Source organism: Gopherus flavomarginatus, chromosome 1 (assembly GCF_025201925.1).
Source record: "Gopherus flavomarginatus isolate rGopFla2 chromosome 1, rGopFla2.mat.asm, whole genome shotgun sequence".
NCBI classification, from domain to species: Eukaryota; Metazoa; Chordata; order Testudines; family Testudinidae; genus Gopherus; species Gopherus flavomarginatus.
Window position 1 is genome coordinate 336449763 of NC_066617.1, and position 18177 is coordinate 336467939.

General features: G+C 44.8%; 2 protein-coding genes across 5 annotated transcripts in view; one reads left to right on the plus strand and one right to left on the minus strand.

Annotated features, from left to right (window-relative positions):
* CWF19L2 (CWF19 like cell cycle control factor 2) overlaps nt 1–18177 on the plus strand; it is a 175137-nt gene that overhangs the window by 148017 nt on the left and 8943 nt on the right. For 2 of the 4 annotated variants that reach the window (XM_050927785.1, XM_050927794.1), the window contains exons 15-16: nt 9381–9536; nt 11085–11165. In XM_050927785.1, coding sequence (XP_050783742.1) covers nt 9381–9536; nt 11085–11165 — 237 coding nt within the window. Of the gene's footprint in view, nt 1–9380; nt 9537–11084; nt 11166–13743; nt 13904–13930; nt 16406–18177 lie in introns of those variants that run through there. The other 2 variants (XM_050927803.1, XM_050927811.1) reach the window with 2 other exon arrangements.
* AASDHPPT (aminoadipate-semialdehyde dehydrogenase-phosphopantetheinyl transferase) overlaps nt 1–18177 on the minus strand; it is a 1013205-nt gene that overhangs the window by 134909 nt on the left and 860119 nt on the right. The window lies entirely within an intron of this gene.

Here is an 18177-nt window from a genome sequence, read left to right on the forward strand (position 1 = left end):
ACACTTTCGTTTAAGGCAGCTGTTGATGGAGGCCGCGCTGCAGCCACCGGGCTCGGAATGCCCGACACTGGCCTCAGCCTCCTTGGTGCGGAGCACCCTGGAGTTGTCAAGACACCTGGTACCAGCCAAGCATCATAAGCCTTTGGCCTCGGAACAACAAAATAGGCCCCGGCACCGCTCTTCCTCCCCGATACGGCCCAAGGCAAGGCCAAAGGAGGGGCGCGGAAGCTCTCTGCAAAAGAGACAGGTGCCATCTCAGGCCCCGGACACAGGGGAGAGTGGAAAGGATGCTGCAGCTACTCCGGCACCGGTGGCACTGGCTCCTCAAGTCCCACCGAGTCCAGCCATGAGTGAGCTCAGTGCGGATGCAGGGCTCGAGGGCACAATAAATCAGCCCTCTACGCCTGACACCTTTGAGGCTGAAAAAGACCATATCAGATTGTCAGCGACGAGCCCCCTCCCAGCTAGGGAGAAGCCTGTGGCACCGCAACCCAGGGTGCCGTCGAGGGGAAAGCCGGCAATGGTGAGCCGTTCAGGGTCACTGTCCTGGCACCACTCCCAGTCGAGCTCTGAGTCCAAGGACTCCCGGCTACCCTTGACTCAGACGGAAGTCTTGGTACCAGAGATGAGTCAACGCACGGGGTCAGTGCAGGACATAAGGTGCTCCCTGGTGCCCCCTTAAGACTGGCACCAGCAGGACTCGAGCTGGGAGTCGCCAAAAGCGCCCAGACAGCACTGGTTCTGGTCTCGGGAACACCCGCACCTGTCCTGGTCCAGAAAGCAGCGGTACTAGTCCCAGTCAGCCAGAAGCCGATCATCAGCCTCCCGCAGGCACAGGTCGACGGCATCACCATGGCCCTCGCACTCGGCGTCATTGGAGTCCAGCACTGACTTGGGCTGATACAGCTACCCACAACGGGCCCTGGACAGCAGGGAACAACAAACTGGTTGGCTACCACAATGGGGACTGCCAGGACACTCGCCCTACTGGACCCCATGGGCCTACCACCAGCGTCAAGGTGCTCCCTCTAGGGCCAGCTATTCGGTACAGAGATCTCGGTTCCCGCACCAACGCTCTCCTGTAAGGGAAGCTACGGTGTCCAAGCCGCCTGCAGCCTCGCCAAGCGAGAGACAGGAAAGCCCAGCACCGTACCCAGTGTTGTCCCAGGACCACCGGCTCTGGCTCAAGCTGGAAGCTCCTTCCCTGAGGGAGGAGGACCAGGGGGACCAGCAAGAGAAAGCTGAGCAGCTGCTAACCTATTCGTCATCCCCGGATGAAGCAGTGGCAGGCACAGCGGTGTCAGGACTTCCGCCATTAGACCATAAGGCCCACCAAGAACTGCTTCGTAAGAGCAGCAAAGAATCCTGTGGCACCTTATAAACTAACAGACGTTTTGGAGCATGAGCTTTCGTGGGTGAATACCCACTTCCTCAGATGCATGCACCCACGAAAGCTCATGCTCCAAAACGTCTGTTAGTCTATAAGGTGCCACAGGATTCTTTGCTGCTTTTACAGATCCAGACTAACACGGCTACCCCTCTGATACTTGCTTCATAAGGTGGCCCTTAACTTGGGGTTGCAAGCCGAGGAGATGGTGGACCAGGAAGACCCCATGGTGGACATTCTGAGCCCAGAAGGTCCTTCCAGAATAGTGCTCCCGCTCATTAAGAGCATTCAGTCTAATTACACGACTACATGGCAGACTCCGGCATCCAGTGCACCAACGGCCAAACGTGTGGAGCGCAAGTACTTTGCCCCGTCAAAAGGTTACGACTTCCTGTTCTGTCACCGGAGCCCATGTTCACTGGTAGTCTCGGCGGTGAACAAGAAAGAGCGCCATAGGCAGCAAGCCCCGGCCCGCAGGGCCAAGGAAGCAAAATGCCTGGACCTGTTTGGCAGGAAGGTGTATTTGTCAGGGTACCTCCAGTTGAGGATTGCTAACCAATAGGCCATCCTCAACAGGCATAACTTCAACTCCTGGGCGGCAGTGGGGAAGTTTGACAACCTTCCGCAGGGCTCCCAACAGGAGTTCATGGCCCTAGTGAAGGACGGCAAGGCTCTAGCGAAAACGTGCCTCCAAGTATCCCTGGACTCGGCGGACGTGGCGGCCAGACCAATAGCTTCAGGCTTGGTCATACGGTGCTCAGCATGGCTTCAGGAGTCAGGTTTACCGCCTGAGATCCAGAATTCGATCCAGGACCTCCCATTCAAAGGGTCCGGACTTTTCTTGGACCAAACTGATTCGAAGCTACATAGCCTTCAAGACTCTAGAGCCACGCTCAAGTCACTGGGTATGCATACCATGGCAACTCAGAGGAAGCCCTTTAAGCTACAACCCCCTCCTCAGCGTCAGTACCAGCCTCGTCCTCGGAAGGAGCCTTACTGCAGGTGGGGCAGAGACAGTAGGAGGCAGCACTCTAATAACAACAATTCCAGTAGGCCTGGCCAGAACCAAGGCCAACATAAGCCTCAGCTGGGCTCTAAATCATGTTTTTGAAGGCGTGCTCGATCATCTACTGGATCCATCCCTGTACTTCCTCAGCTGCCTATCCCGCTTCTCCTGTGCGTGGTCGAGCATTACGTCAGACTGTTGGGTGTTACACACGGTGTGAAGCGGATATATGCTACAGTTTTCCTCCCTGCCTACCTCACACTCTCCTTCCCCCTCCCTCTTCAGGGACCCTTCTCACGAGCATCTCCTAGAAAAGGAGGTTCACTCTCTCCTAGAGGCGGGGGCAGTATAGATAGTGCCCTTAGACCTAAGGGGAAAAGGGTTCTACTCCCACTACTTCCTCATCCGCAAGGCCAAGGGGGGTCTTCGTCCCATCCTGGACCTGCGCGGGCTCAACAAGTTCCTAGTCAAGACCCAGTTCCACATGGTCTCTCTGGGTACCATCATCCCCTCCCTGGATCCGGGAGACTGGTACGCTGCCCTCGACATGAAAGACGCGTACTTTCATATCACCATCCACCCAGCGCATCACTGATTTCTGTGCTTCACTGTGAACCAGGAACACTACCAGTCCGCGGTTCTACCATTTGGCCTTGCTGCAGCCCCACGAGTATTCACAAAATGCATGGCGGTGGTGGCAGCATGCTTGCGGAGACAGAGGATTTGAGTTTACCCATACCTCGACGACTGGATCCTGGTGGATCGGTCCGAAGAAGAGGTTCAGACTCATGTACAGATGGCACTGAGTCTGTTCCGCAGGCTGGGGCTCCTGGTCAACGTTCCCAAGTCCACTCTCATCCCAGCACAGAGAGTGTAGTTCATAGGGGCGGTCCTAGACACCGTTCAAGCAAGAGCGAGTCTTCCAGAATCACGATTCCGGACCATCCAGCAAGCAGTGAACTCATTGTGTCAGTTCCCCACTACGATGGCCAGATGTTGCCTGCGACTGCTAGGCCAGATGGCAGCTTGCACACATGTGGTCAAGCATGCCAGACTGAGACTCAGAACTCTGAAGGCTTGCCTCGCCCATGTATACTGCCCTGGCAGGGACCCCCTGGACTTGATAGTAACAGCCATGGGGGACGTGCTGGGCTCATTGAGGTGGTGGCAGTCCCAGACTGAAGTTTGTGAGGACATCCCCTTTGCCGCACAACAGCCGGACTTTACACTGGTAACAGACACATCAGACCTCGGATGGGGAGCTCACCTGGGGAATCTCAGATCTCAGGGCTTGTGGTCGGGGAGGAAACAATCACTCCATATCAATGTCAAGGGGTTCAGAGCAGTTCGTTTAGCATGCCAGACCTTTCACGCCACTCTGAGTGGTCACAGCATGACAGTTCTGACAAACAACATGACCGCCACGTTTTATGTAAACAAGCAGTGCAGAGCCCGCTCCTCCCCAATTTGCCACGAAGCTCTCCTTCTCTGGAACTTCTGCATAGCCCATGCCATTCACCTAGAGGCGGTGAATCTCCCAGGGGAGCAAAACGAGCTAGTGGACCACCTCAGCAGGTCCTACTGCATGCACGAGTGGATGCTCAAAACGGACATTGTGCTTTCGCTCTTCCGGAGGTGGGGGTTTCCCCAGGTGGACCTGTTCGCTACCAAGGACAACACCCATTGCCCACATTTCTGCTCATTCCAGGATCTCAGCCTGGGCTCAGTAGCTGACGCATTTGCGATCTGGTGAGGAGGGAACTGAAATACGCTTTTCCCCCATCCCCCTAGTACACAAGGTACTGCTCGAGATGCGCAGGGACAGGGCGTCAATCATTCTCATCGCCCCGGCATGGGCCCTCCAGCATTGGCTCACCACACTCCTGGAACTGTTGGTGGAGGCCCTGATATCCCTGCCCCTACACCAGGACCTCATTACGCAGGATGGAGGGCGGCTTCTCCACCCCGACTTGCAATCACTGCATCTGACAGCATGGCAACTGCGTGATTAAGTGCTTTGGAGAGCACTTCCTGTGCGGCAGGTTCTACTTGGCAGTAGGAAACTCTCTATCAGGGCGACTTACTTGGCCAAATGGAAGAGGTTCTCGTGCTGGTGCGGGTCACAACAGGTGCAACCGCTCCAGGCCCTGGTTCCTACCATTCTGGAGTACCTTCTGCACCTTAAGCAGTAAGGACTGGCCCCATCCTCGATTAAGGTGCACTGGCAGCTATTTCCGCCTTTCACCCAGGGTTTTTAGGTAACTTGGTTTTCTCACACCCAATGGTGGGACAATTCCTCAAAGGTCTGGAAAGGGTGTTCCCTGACTCTCACCCCCTGGTTCCTCCATGGAATCTCAACTTAGTCCTTTCTAAGCACATGAGGCCCCCGTTTGAGCTCCTTGCTACCTGCTCCCTCCTCCACCTTTCCTTGAAGGTGGCATTCCTGGTGGTGATCACCTCGGCCAGAAGGGTTTCGGAGCTGAGGGCTCTCACCTCAGAGACACCATATACTGTGTTTCACAGAGGTAAAGTGCAGCTCCTCCCACACCTTAAGATCCTTCCGAAGGTGGTCTCACAATTTCATCTGGGTCAGGACATTTGCCTGCCGGTGTTTTTTCCAAAACCCCATTCGGACTGAAGTCACCGCAGCCTGCACACCCTAGATGTCCGCTGAGTGTTGGGATTCTACTTGAAGCGCACCAAACCCTTTCTTAAGTCTACACAGCTATTCGTGGCCGTGGCTGAGAGGATGAGGGGCAGTCCAGTGTTGACACAGCGAATCTCATCATGGATTATGGTCTGCATTCGGGTGTGTTATGACCTCGCTGGTGTCCCAGCTCCAGCGGCCACGGCCCACTCGACCAGAGCACAAGCAGCTTCCACAGCCTTCCTGGCACAGGTCCCAGTCTAGGAGATCTGCAGAGCGGCCACCTGATCATCGGTGCACACCTTTACGACCCACTACGCAGTTAACCAGCAGGCACGGGAGGACGCAGCAGTTGGCAGGGTGGTCCTCTGGTCTATTGTTTCATGACTCCTACCCTCCTCTAGAGGTAAGCTTTTGATTCACCCAATGTGGAATGGACGTGAACAAGCACTCGAAGAAGAAAGAATGGTTACTTACCTTTTGTAACTGTTGTTCTTCGAGATGTGTTGTCCACGTCCATTCCACCACCCACCCTTCTACCCATCTGTTGGAGTCACTGGCAAGAAGGAACTGGAGGAGGTCAGGCCAGCGGGGGTATATATGCACAGCGCAGCAGCGCCACTCTGGCGGAGGTCCCGCCTGGAGCCACTAAGGGAAAAAGTTTCCAACGCTCATGCACGTGACAGGCACACACCTAATATAAAATGGACGTGAACAACACATCTTGAAGAATAACAGTTACAAAAGGTAAGTAACCATGATTTTTTGCATATCAATTTGTAGCCCGGTGGAGGAACTCTCCAGATGCTCGCTGGCCTGGGACTGAATGGGAGCAGAGTCATCTTAATCACTACATACAGACTCAGTAATTCTGGGACTGCATAGCAGTATTTTCCCATCTGGGGCCCAGAGAACGTTAGTGAGAGTTTAAAAGTGAACATTCCCTGCTACCAAATTTAAACCTCTGAGCCAAACCTGGCTGTCCTTACTCTGGCAAAACTCCCCTGGAAATAAAATGATAAGCAAGTTTTAAATCTGCTTCTGAATTCTACATCTGATAGGATCAGTGTCCTAACATTAAAATGTGCAGTGCTGATAGAATATGTATTGTAACTCTCATAGACTTTAAGGTCAGAAGGGACCATTATGATCATCTAGTCTGACCTCCTGCACAACACAGGCCACAGAATCTCACCCATCCACTCCTGTAATAAACCTCTAACCTATGTCTGAGTTACTGAAGTCCTCAAATCATGGTTTAAAGACCTCAAGGTGCAGAGAATCCTCGAGCAAGTGACCCGTGCCCCATGCTGCAGAGGAAGGTGAAAAACCCCCAGGGCCTTTGCCAATCTGCCCTGGAGGAAAATTCCTTCCTGACTCCAAATATGGCGATCAGTTAAACCCTGAGCATGTGGGCAAGACTCACCAGCCAGCTCCCAGGAAAGAATTCTCTGTAGTAACTCAGGTCCCACTCCGTCTAACGTCCCATCCCATTATACTGCCTGGTTTTGAGAGCAGAAAATACTGCCTCTGTGACTATAATTTAATGATGGGTAAACTTCAAAAGGATTGTTCTAGGTCAGAATCCTAAAGGTTTGGATTCTTAAACCATCAGATCTCAGCTAAACTAGCCAATCCCATTTGGAAATGTTGTCAGGAAATATTCAGAGAGAAGGCTTTCTTGTACTTCCTTTTAATGAATGGGACAAAAATACCACGAGAATGACCTTTCTTGCTGTTTAGACACCTCTGATCTCATCGAGAGCTACAGGATGTAGAATTGTGCATAAATGTGGAGAAAAGGCTCAACTTTTAAAATATATTAAAAAAGGGGCGGGAGGGGGGCGTTGTCCAGTTTGAAAGATGGAACAAAAAATTTTTCTTTATCCGAACCAGTGTGGTCACCTCTCATTGTAAATTGTGCAATATACAATGATAGAGAGAGTTAAAATGTTTAGGATAATATAAGAATCAAACCCAGAGGAGCTTTGGAGCTCCATCCAACTCCAGTTACATTCAGTGCAAAGATTCCCATTGGCTACAATAAGAGTAAGTTCTGACCCAAAGGCAATATTTTACACTGCTATTGTTTGGGGGAAAACATAAAAATAAAATAAACTGGCCAGATACTTGGATTATATTTTAAATATTTATAAATTATTTATTGATGTTCATACTGCTCTGCAAGTCGCATCTTTTGGCTAATTATCATTGCTGGGTAGTTTTTCTTATGATGGCCTTCTATTTAATTTGTCACATGTCCAGCTGCCAAAGCAATGTGTGTATAAAAATCATTTAAATAATATAAAAGTGTGTAAACCTTTGCTTATACTATGGTAATTTATTACAGTGCTCTGCATCTGAGCATATGCTGTGCTCTGTTGTATGCTGTTGTGAACTGTTTTTCACTGTCTTGAGTTACTTGGTGTTTTTTAGGCCTTTCAGAATTTGAATAAACAGAGTGTACTAAGTATACTAAGAGTATACTAAGAAATGGTAGACTGGCTGTTACTCAGTATAAACTGTATCTGAAGATCTTTTGAGCTTTTAGAATGTTTAGTATTAGTGTTTAGTATTGTTGGATGGTAGTGGTAAGACAGTAGTATCACACCTGGTTTTTGGTTTAATGCTCCCCTAAATTCCTGTGGAGAAATGTGGCATTAATGCAAGTGCAGAGGGAGCAATGTGGTGGCACTGAAGGTGGCGTTTTCTGAGGCATCAACTGTTAAATAAATTAAATTTTACTCAGAAACTTAGCATGACGTAACAAAAAGCAGTGATTACTGTGTAATCCTTGGAGCTATTGGGCAGGGAATGGAAGATATCGATATTTATTTTAAATGCCATTGCCACTTGGGCACCCTCACGCAGTATTCTTGTTTCGCAACACCTGGCCTGCCTCAGTAGCCTTGTCACAGCAGCTACAAGGAAGTTGTGCCTTTATAGAGAATTAGGGATGAGTTGGGAAGCAAAGGGAGGGGGAAGTTTCACATGGCCTGTATTCAGATATCTTCCAAATAATTTTACAGTCGTCTGTCATCAACTAGAGGAAAAAAATAACTGAGAGGAAGAACCCAATCACCTACTGGTGATACTCAGCCTGACATTCTAGGGCTAGTTAATGATGAAAAGGCTGAGTTTGAAAATAGTATGAAAAGCTCTTTCTCATGCTTACAGTTTATTCTGCTCCTTTCTAAATGTAACCCTGTAGTTTGACAGATTTGGGCAGAAACTTATTGTCATTTGTAGTGCGCTAGTTATGTATTTTGAAAGGATGAGGCGTCAGATTTTTGATGGAAAACTCTGAGCTACTTCTGTTTCATTTTTACTTTTCATTTTTCTGCTTTTGATTTAATTAAAAAAAAAAAAGAGGAATTAGGCCATTCTGCAGTTTCACACTCTAAGGAACTCTTTTGTCCCAGGTCTTGGTAGTAAATGTAATATGGAGAAAGGCGTAAACTAGAGACTCTATTTGACTGCCCTCAACACACACAAAAACTCTATTGCAAGCAACTGTGTGGATAAGACCAATGAAGGAAAGTATTTGTCTATTCCAGAGCAAGCATTAAAAAGTATCTGGATCAGTTAAGAGTATCTTATGTGACTAGATCTGAACAGTAAAATGATTTGTCACTGGACTGAGGACAGAAAGTTTCACTCACTATTGAATTTTCTTAAAAAAGAAGTGAGTTTATCACCCACGCTCTGGCTGCTGTATGCGGTTTCGATGTTATACAGGAACTGTAAAAGCCCTGCAGCAGCCCGGGGAATAACTTCCCTGGAAAAGGCATTGGGCCACCTTAAACAGCCCTACACAGGCCCCCTTCCAGTCCAGTGCAGGGGACATGCCAATGGCAAGCCCATAGCACATAATGAAAGATAATGTCCACACCGCCCTCCCAATTTACTAGTTTACGAGGCAAATGGACTTCTGTCCCTGATGTTGCTGGCTAAGAGTATTAAATAGTGATCCCCAGTTCTTACGGAGTGATTTTTATCTGTAGATCCCAAAGCGCTTTTCAAAGGAGACAAATATCATTATCCCTATTTACCGATGGGGAAGCTGATGCATAGAGAGATGAAATGACTTGTCCATGGTTACCCCACAGGCCAATGGCCAATCTGGGAAGAGAACTGAGGTCTCCTGAGTGCCAGTCTAGTGCTCTGTATACTTGATTACGTAGTAGTCTCAGTCCTTTGAATCATTCTGGCTGTTCATTCCTGGGATTAATTTTCTCCATACCATGCATCAGTGTTGTTCTTTGTGAAAGACTCAAGCTTTTAGTTCCAGAGTTTGGGGGGCTGTAAACCTTTCCATTTATAATCTTTTTCTCTTACAGATGTTCAAAAAGGCCTTGGTAAAGATGTTTGAAGCTAAAGAATTGGATTGTGTCTTCCTAGAGACAAACATGAGTATAAAGAAAAGATATCATATGGTATATGAATGCATTCCTCTCCCAAAAGAACTGGGGGATATGGCTCCCATCTACTTTAAGGTATTTAAAAAGTGGTTAACCTTCAGTCAGTTCAATTGCTTTCCCATATTACTTATATTTCTGATTTCTTGAGTACAGCTGTTGAAAAACACATCTTTTTTTGCCTATCAAGGTATAACCCTTGGTGTTAGAATAGCTGGGTCCTATTAACCCCACTTCAAGAACTATAGCAGGGTTTGAACTTCTCTTCACACAAGTGAGCCAATGGAAGAGCTGTTCTTCTCTGTGCAGGGTTCTAATATCTGACACTCTGTTAGTTTCCACAAAACACTGAATTCCTTGCAGGGCTATAAGGGTTTGCAATATCATTAATTCATGCAGGAGAAACTCAAAACCCAGAACTTGGGTCTTAGCAGGTAAGTAAAAGAGGAAAGGATTTTCAAACATTTTAACATGTGGGAATTTATATTATTTAGATGTATCTATGTATTCTGGTAGGGCCAAACCCTATGCTCATCACCCAGACTGAGGAAGTGGACTCAGCACTGGAGAGGTCATCTGGGCAGGTGTGGAAGGAACACTACTTCTCCATTTCACACTGCAGAGTGCCAGCAAAGCTGCTCCACGTCCGCCGCTGCAACTCAGGGGCTGCCTTAGCCTCCACACTGCCTGTTTCGCAGCTCTGTGGGGAGCAATAGGCGGTGAATGTGCATAGTAGCAGCTCCAGTGCTTCGCTGTGCTCTCTTCTTCCTCCATACCAGGGGAGGTGGTCCCCAGGGGCTCATCAAGAGTCTACTTCCCATAGCAATAAACAGCATATGAGGCCCTCTGTGCCTGCAAACATGGATAGTGACTTGCTTTTGTTTTGTTTCCAACAATGTGTAACAGTCAGTCTGACTAATGCAGACACAGTAACTTGCTTTCACCACATGTGAGATTTTTCACTTGTTTGGTTTCATTAAATTTCAAACTAAATGCTATTAAACCTTTCTTTCCCTTTAAACACTAAAAGGAAAGTAATGCACAAGATTTAATACAGAGCTATCTGAACATAACTTTCATTATCTTTCAAGTGTTTCCACTATTAAAATACCTGGCAACTGACATTTAAAATGTAGGTGCAGTAGATTCCATTTCCATACTACAAGGGCAGACGCGTAGCATTATAAGTCTTTGAATGCTAGTAGCCTTCTAAGTTGGATTCTACTGCAGAAAAGAACAGTAAAGTTTAATGAACTCATAAGTGGCTTTTATTGAGCATGATGATAGGAATGTGTGACCCGTTACTTTTTTATTCTCTATTAAATTGAAAGTTCTTGTTAAAGATCATTTGTTAGGAAAAAGTTAGATTGTGGTTCTAAAACTAAAGAAGTAAAAAAAAAAAAAAAAACAGAATTAAATGAAAATGTGAACATTACCCACTATTTCTATAAAACATTTACATTCTGAAAATTACAGAAATCTTGCTAAAAATAAAGCTACTTCCTTAGCAGAGAAATTATTGGTATTCAAATTGCATAGTATACCTCAAAATGTACTTTATTACATTAAAAAGTTACTTTGCTGTGTGAGGGGCTGTTTTCACATTTAGATACAATGCTTTTACAGAAAGCTATACTGGAATCTGATGAAGAGTGGTCCATGAACAAGAAGTTGATTGATCTTTCTTCAAAAGATGTCAGGAAGTCTGTAAGTACTTAAGCTCATTTAACATGAAATATTTGTATGATCAGTCAACCTCTAAATCATTGTGTATCTCAGAGAGAGAGAGAGACCAGTTAGGTGAGAGGACCAAGTCCCATGGAATAAACGCAGATGATGAAGACATGGTGGGTATTAGGAGCCTGATCCAGCCTCCATTTAAGTCAATGAAAAGATTAACATTGATTCCAGTAGGCATTGGATTGGATTCAAAGTACTGACTGCGATCAAATTGCTGGCTGCAAGCAATTTCTGGCACCATATCCTTGTAAACTATTAAAAAAATCAAAGGGAGAACCTAAGAGAGGTTGGTTACTGGGCTAGAAAAAGTGTGGTGTAATTTTTGTGTGTGCCCAGTATGGACTACTATCCTGTTAAAGTACATATTGTGGAGATTTCAGATATAAATATCAACCTTATTTTTAAAAGGAGAGAAAAATATTGTATCTATCTGTACAGCATTGTACTGAAACACATCTTCGTATTGGGTAGTTATTAAAGGAACAATGCCAGGTTTTTTAGATTTAAAAACTGGCCTACCTTGACAGTGGTCTCCTGTTGAAGTTACCTTTTAGAAATCCATGAATTGAACCTGGGCTGCACCAGGCAATTTTGGCACACATCCACACACGTATATGATGTTAAAAACACATAGGATTTATTGTGTGTTACTATGTAATGGTACATTGCATGTCTTCTTAAGATATATATAGTTTCCACAACAGCAATCAGTTTGTGCAGGTTGGAAAAAGATGGAATCAGAAGATGAGACCTTCAACATTAGACCACTTTTGAGGCAGGTCAGTTTTTAGACTAACAACCTTGAAGATGTCCCTTTAAATGAGGAAAGTGTATCTAAGCATGAAATGTTACACAGTTGAGTAATTTTAACATTTTCATTTCTGTCAGTTCACTGCAGGGTGTGAGCCTCCTTAGATCTTATATCTTTCCACAGTTTTCTGTACCCATTCTTAGTTTCATAAAGTATTCTGTCTGCTTCATTAGTTACCTTGTCTATTCCTGACAAAACACCTATCTCTCCACTATTACTTTCTTTAATGCAGTTGTTTCTTCTCTTATTAAAAGCCATTCATATTCTTTATTGTCCTGTTGTTATTTTTTTCTGTTTTGTGCTGATACCATGGGCATTGTATGGTCTCATTAAGCCATGGTATTTTAGTTCATCATATCCATTGATTTGGCTTTTTATTTCGTAATCCATCTTTTAGCGTTACCAGTTCCATAATTCTTAGAATGTGTCACAACACAGGGTCTGCTCAGTGATCTTATTAAAGATCTTTGTTTCTTGAGGCCAGGGCCAGCTTCAGCTTTTTTGCCGCCCCAAGCGGCGAAGCTGGGGGGTGGGGGGAAAAAAAGCCCCGATCTGCAGCACTTTGGTGACAGCTCAGCTGCGCTGCTTCATTCTTCGGCGGCAATTTGGCAGCGGGTCCTTCGCTCCAAGAGGGACTGAGAGACGCGCTGCTGAATTGCTGCCAAAGACTCGGACGTGCTGCCCCAAGCAGCTGCTTCCTTTGCTGGTGCCTGGCGCCGGCCCTGCTTGAGGCATCGTATTGCAGGAAGGTTGCCAGAGATTGTAGATTTTTTTTGCAGTGGTTGATTTTTTCTATCTTTCTGACTGCCATTCAAGCTCCTTATCTTGATTCTCTTCCCTTTTATTATATCTAAGGGACCCACCATGTATCCATTAGTTAGATAGAGCCATAGGTGTGCATGGTGTTTTAGACAACGTAACTGACAAAGTTTACAATCTAAAATAGATCTTGCCATGGTAGATTATGCTTTACTTTATCCCATCTGTGTTTATTCAGCAGATATGTCTAACAGCATATTTATTTTGCTCAGCCTGATTTAAAAACACTTTATCAACTATAGACTATGCGTAACATGTCTTTAGAGGGCAGTACACTGTATACCTAGGGTGAAATCCTGGCCCTATTGAAGTCAATGGCAAAACACCCCTAAAGTTTAGAGCCTAGTTTCTAGAAAATTGTTTTTAATAACCTGGGATTTTAGCTGTGATGATTTGCTGCTTCTCTCTCCCTATTACATTTTCCTTCTTCTTGATGTCTTGTATAAGATAATATACATATTCAATTTGTCAGAAATAAATTTTAAGGGTTTTTTTGTCATCTTGATCATGCTCTTTTCTCATTTGATTAAAGTTCTTAAAATCCTTATGACTGATGTGTCTATACAGTGCTAGATTGTAGTTATTTATCTTTTGAAGTAGTTAATGGTATATTATGAAGAATGGTAATGACAAAAATCAGCTTTATTTATTGAAAGACACTATTGTAATGAATTAATGCAGTCTCACTTTTGAGCAGGAGATTGATAATGGGTAGAAAGAACCAAATTCAGTAGTCTAAGCACTGCACTGTCTCGGTTTTGTGACATCTCTACCTGTGCAGCCCAGAATTGGTGGTTATTTGTGGGTCTTATGCTACCACTGGATGTTCATATGTAACTCATTATTGACTGTCACCATAATATATTTCCAAGGGTTTCAGATGATGTTTAACAATCCTATCTTCTTTCTTCCTAGCTACTCTTCATAACTGAGTATAATAATAGAGCTGTATAATTTCCACTATATTGTAAAATGATTCTCTGTGCTTTGAAACACTTTTTGTCAGTGTCTTATATAGTTTTACTCCTTTGTTTGGGAAGCTTATGCTCAAATAAATTTGTTAGTCACTAAGGTGCCACAAGTACTCTTGTTCTTTTTGCAGATACAGACTAATGCAGCTGCTACTCTGAAACCAGTTCTTTGTTTGGGTGGTTTATCAATGCTGCATAACCATGAATGAATCTCTACCTATAGATTGGACTCCTGTTCTTTTTAAAATCTTCCACATTTCCATATCCCACTTCCTTTCTTAAACTAAACATGCCCCAAGACAAACTAATCCTCTTTCCTTTTTATACCCTCTTCTCTACCTATCCCTCTTCAACCCTTTCCTCAAAACCGACTTATTCTGGTTACAGTGGTGTAGCCATGTTGATTCCAGGATATTAGATATCTTTTATTGGACCAACTTCTGTTGGTGAGAGAGAGAAACTTTTGAGCTTACATAGAGCTCTTCAACAGGTCTGGGAAAGGTACCGCGAGTGTCACAGCTAAATACAAGGTAGAACAGATTGTTTAGCATAAGTAGTAGTTATTCTAAGAGACCATTCAAGGTGAAGGGCCCACTAACACCTATGCAAACGTAGGACAAAAGCCCTCCAGATTTTTGTAATGAGCCAGAAATCTAGTGTCTTTATTAAAACCATGATCTTTACTGTCTAGCAAAGTTATGAATTTAAGCTTGCAGGCTTGTCTTTTGAAGGTGTTATACAGATTTCCTTTGAGGAAGGACTGAGAGGTCTGATACGGAGTGATTATTTTGTAAAAATTGTTCACCCTTATCATTAAACATTTACAATCCATATTGGATGGGGACCACATCCTGAAAGAAATCTTTCCCAAGCCCCCTCTTCTGGCCTTCAAACCCCAGGCCTCGCCAGGCTCATCAGAAGCAAGCTCCCCACAGACCGGGACCCATCGACTCAAAGCAGCACCAGACCCTACCAGAACAACAGATGCAAAATCTGTGGAAGCATCTCCATTGCTATTATGATCAGTACCCCCACACCCAACACACCTTTCAAAATCAATGGGTCCTACACATGCCTATCACAATATGTGGTACACCTCTACCCCGATGTAACGCAGTCCTTGGTAGCCAAAAAATCTTACCGCATTATATCCAGAGGTAAAAGTAAGCCAGAACGGTACAAGAGCTGGTACGCTGTGCCAGACTGGACAGGCTTTCCCGGCGGTGATTTAAAGGGCCTGATGCTCCAGCTGCCGCGGGCTCCAGGAGCCGGGCTCAGGTGGGGATTTAAAGGACCCGGGGCACCACACAAATTCAGATATAAGGCGATAAAGCAGCGGGGCTCGGGTGGAGCTTTAAAGGGTCTGGGGCTCCCTGCTGCTTTACCATGTTATATCTGAATTTGTGTTATATCGGGTCACGTTATATTGGGGTAGAGGTATATATCTCATCCAGTGCATTGAATGCCCCACTAACAACTTTGTGGGCGCAACCAGGCAATCACTATTTTCTCAAATGAACTCACATAGAAAAATGATAAGACAAAAATACCATATCACCTGTAGGTAAACATTTTTCACAAAATGATCAGTCCATATCTGACCCCTCAGTCATCATTCTCAAAGGAAACCTGAGTATGTTTCACAAACTTGATGAAGATCTCTGTATAAACTCTCTCTCTTACCAACAGAGCTTCATTCAGTAAAAGATATTACCTCACCCACCTTGTCCCTCTAATATCCTGGGACCAACACAGCTGCAATGGTACTGCATACAACAGTCTTAGAGTATGTGTTAACTACTTTCGCTAAACAATCTTGTATTTAGCTGTGAGACTCTCGGTACCTTTCCCAGACCTGAAGAGCTCTGTGTAGCTCAAAAGCTTTCTCTTTCACCAGCAGATGGTCCAATAAAAGCTATTCCTTCACTCACTTTGTCTCTCCTTTATTTTGATTAATATTTTTTACCACTAGTATCTATGGCTCTTTTCTCCTGCCCTGGTGCTATACTATATAAACAAGCAAACAAGAAATATAAACAATCTTTATGGAGTCTGCTTTTTTGGTACAACAGTGTTCACACATCGGTTGTATACCTTTCCCATTGCTCACTGCCCTTTTTCTGGCTTCATGCCTATTCCCCCACCTTTACTTGTGTTATCTTTCTAAGCTAGGGTCAGATGCTAACTAATTTTAATGCAAGTATGGAGGGAAATTAGGTCTTCTCCCAGTCCCCTTGGCATGACTACATCAGGTCTAGCTGTGTCTTAAGTGTGGGTCCTGTGTGGAGGTCAGAAGCTGCTCTGTGGATGTTCCCACTAGGGAGCAAATGTATGGGTGTTGTGACTAGTGAGTGTGTGGAACCTTGACTACCCCCACCTACATGCTGTACAGAGGATATGGCTGGGTATGTGGTAACAGTCCCTTTCCCAAGGGCTGCATTATTTTACTTCCTGCACTCTCTTTCCTGAGCCAGAAGGGATCACAAGAGGAATTGTCATTGAGAAAGACTACTTCTGGGTAGTACAGCTTACTCACCAACTCTCTTCATAGGCTTTAAGGCTATTATGGTCAGCTAATCTGACCTCCTACATAGAATCAGAGAAACGTAGGGACCTTGAGAGGTCAAGTCCAGTCCCCTGTGCTGAGGCAGGACCAAGTAAACCTAGACCATCCCTGACAGGTGTTTGTCCATCCTGTTCTTAAAAACCTCCAGTGGTGGGGATTCTATGACCTCCTTCAGAAGCATTTCCAGAGATAAACAACCCTTAGAGTTATATAGTTTTTCCTAAAATCTAACCTAAATTTCCCTTGCTGCAGTTTAAGCCTGTTGTTCTTGTCCTGACTTCAGTAGATATGGAGAACAACTGATCACCATCCTCTTTATAACAGCCCTTAACATATCTGACAACAGTTATTAGGTTCCCTCTCAGTCTTCTTTTCTCAAGACTAAACATACCTAGTTTTTTTTAACCCTTCGTCATAGGTCAATTTTAAACCTTTTATCATTTTTGTTGCTCTCCTCTGGTCTCTCTCCAATTTGTCCACATCTTTCCTAAAGTGTGGTGACCAGAATTGGACACAGTACTCCATCTGATGCTTCATTAATGCTGAGTAAAGCAGGACAACTGCCTCCTGTGCCTGACATACAACATTCTAATTAACTCCAGAATGATATTAGCCTTTTTTGCAACTCATTCAATTTGTGATCCACTGTCACCTCCCCAGATCCTTTTCATCAGTACTACTGCCTAGCCAGTTATTCCCCATTTGTAGTTTTGCATTTAATTTTTCCTTCTTAAGTGAAGTACTTTGAACATGTTTTTATTACATTTTTATCTTGTTCAATTTAGACCACGTCTCCATTTTGGCAAGGTTGTTTTGAATTCTAGTCCTCCAAAGTGTTTGCAAACCCTCCTAACTTGGTGTCATTCACAGATTTTATAAGCATACTCTCTACTCCACGATCCAAGTAATCAGTCAAAGTATTGCATAGTACCAGACCCAGGACAGATTGCTGCAGGACCTCACTAGAGAAGCCCTTTCAATTTGACAGCAAACCATTGATAACTACCCTTTGAGTATGGACTTTCAACCAGTTATGCACACACTTTATACTATACAACAGAGAGTCCTGTGACACCTTTAAGACTAACAGATATATTGGAGCATAAGCTGTTAGTCTTAAAGGTGCCACAGGACTCTCTGTTGCTTTTTACAAATCCAGACAAACACAGCTACCCCTCTGATACTTTATACTAATTTCATCTAGACCAAATTTCCCTAGTTTGCTTATGAGAATGTCATGTGCTTACAAATTGTTTAATCAATTGTTTATATAACACAAGACATATAATTTCAGCTAATAATTGCTGTGCCAAACCAGTGGCGTTGGGAACAATTTTTATAGTAGGGGTTCTGAAAGCCATTGCAGAAAACTGTAAACCCTGTATATGATGGACACCAAGCCAGAGGGTGCTGCCAGTGCCCCTAGTTCCAGCACCCCTGTGCCAAACCCATAATTTCTGGTTGTGCTAGAGCAGATCTTTTGGCCCTGACTCAGGGCTGAGCCTGGGGACACAATCTAGCCCTTAGCTTGAAAGCTCTTTGAGTCAGGAACCTTGGTGGTTTGGGTTTGTTTTTGTTTTTTGGGGGGGAGGTGTTAATAAATCATCATGCATACCAATGACACTCTATGAATCATAACTTAATGTAATTTCACCTTTAATGTTCTGGTTTTCTTATCCTAGACACCAGAAAGTACAACCAACATACACTCATGAAAGCCAAACACTTTTTGCATTTAATTTTCCCAATTCAAGTAAATCCAAATAAATGTTTCCATCTAATTTCTCATAGCCTACAGTACTAACTCCCCGT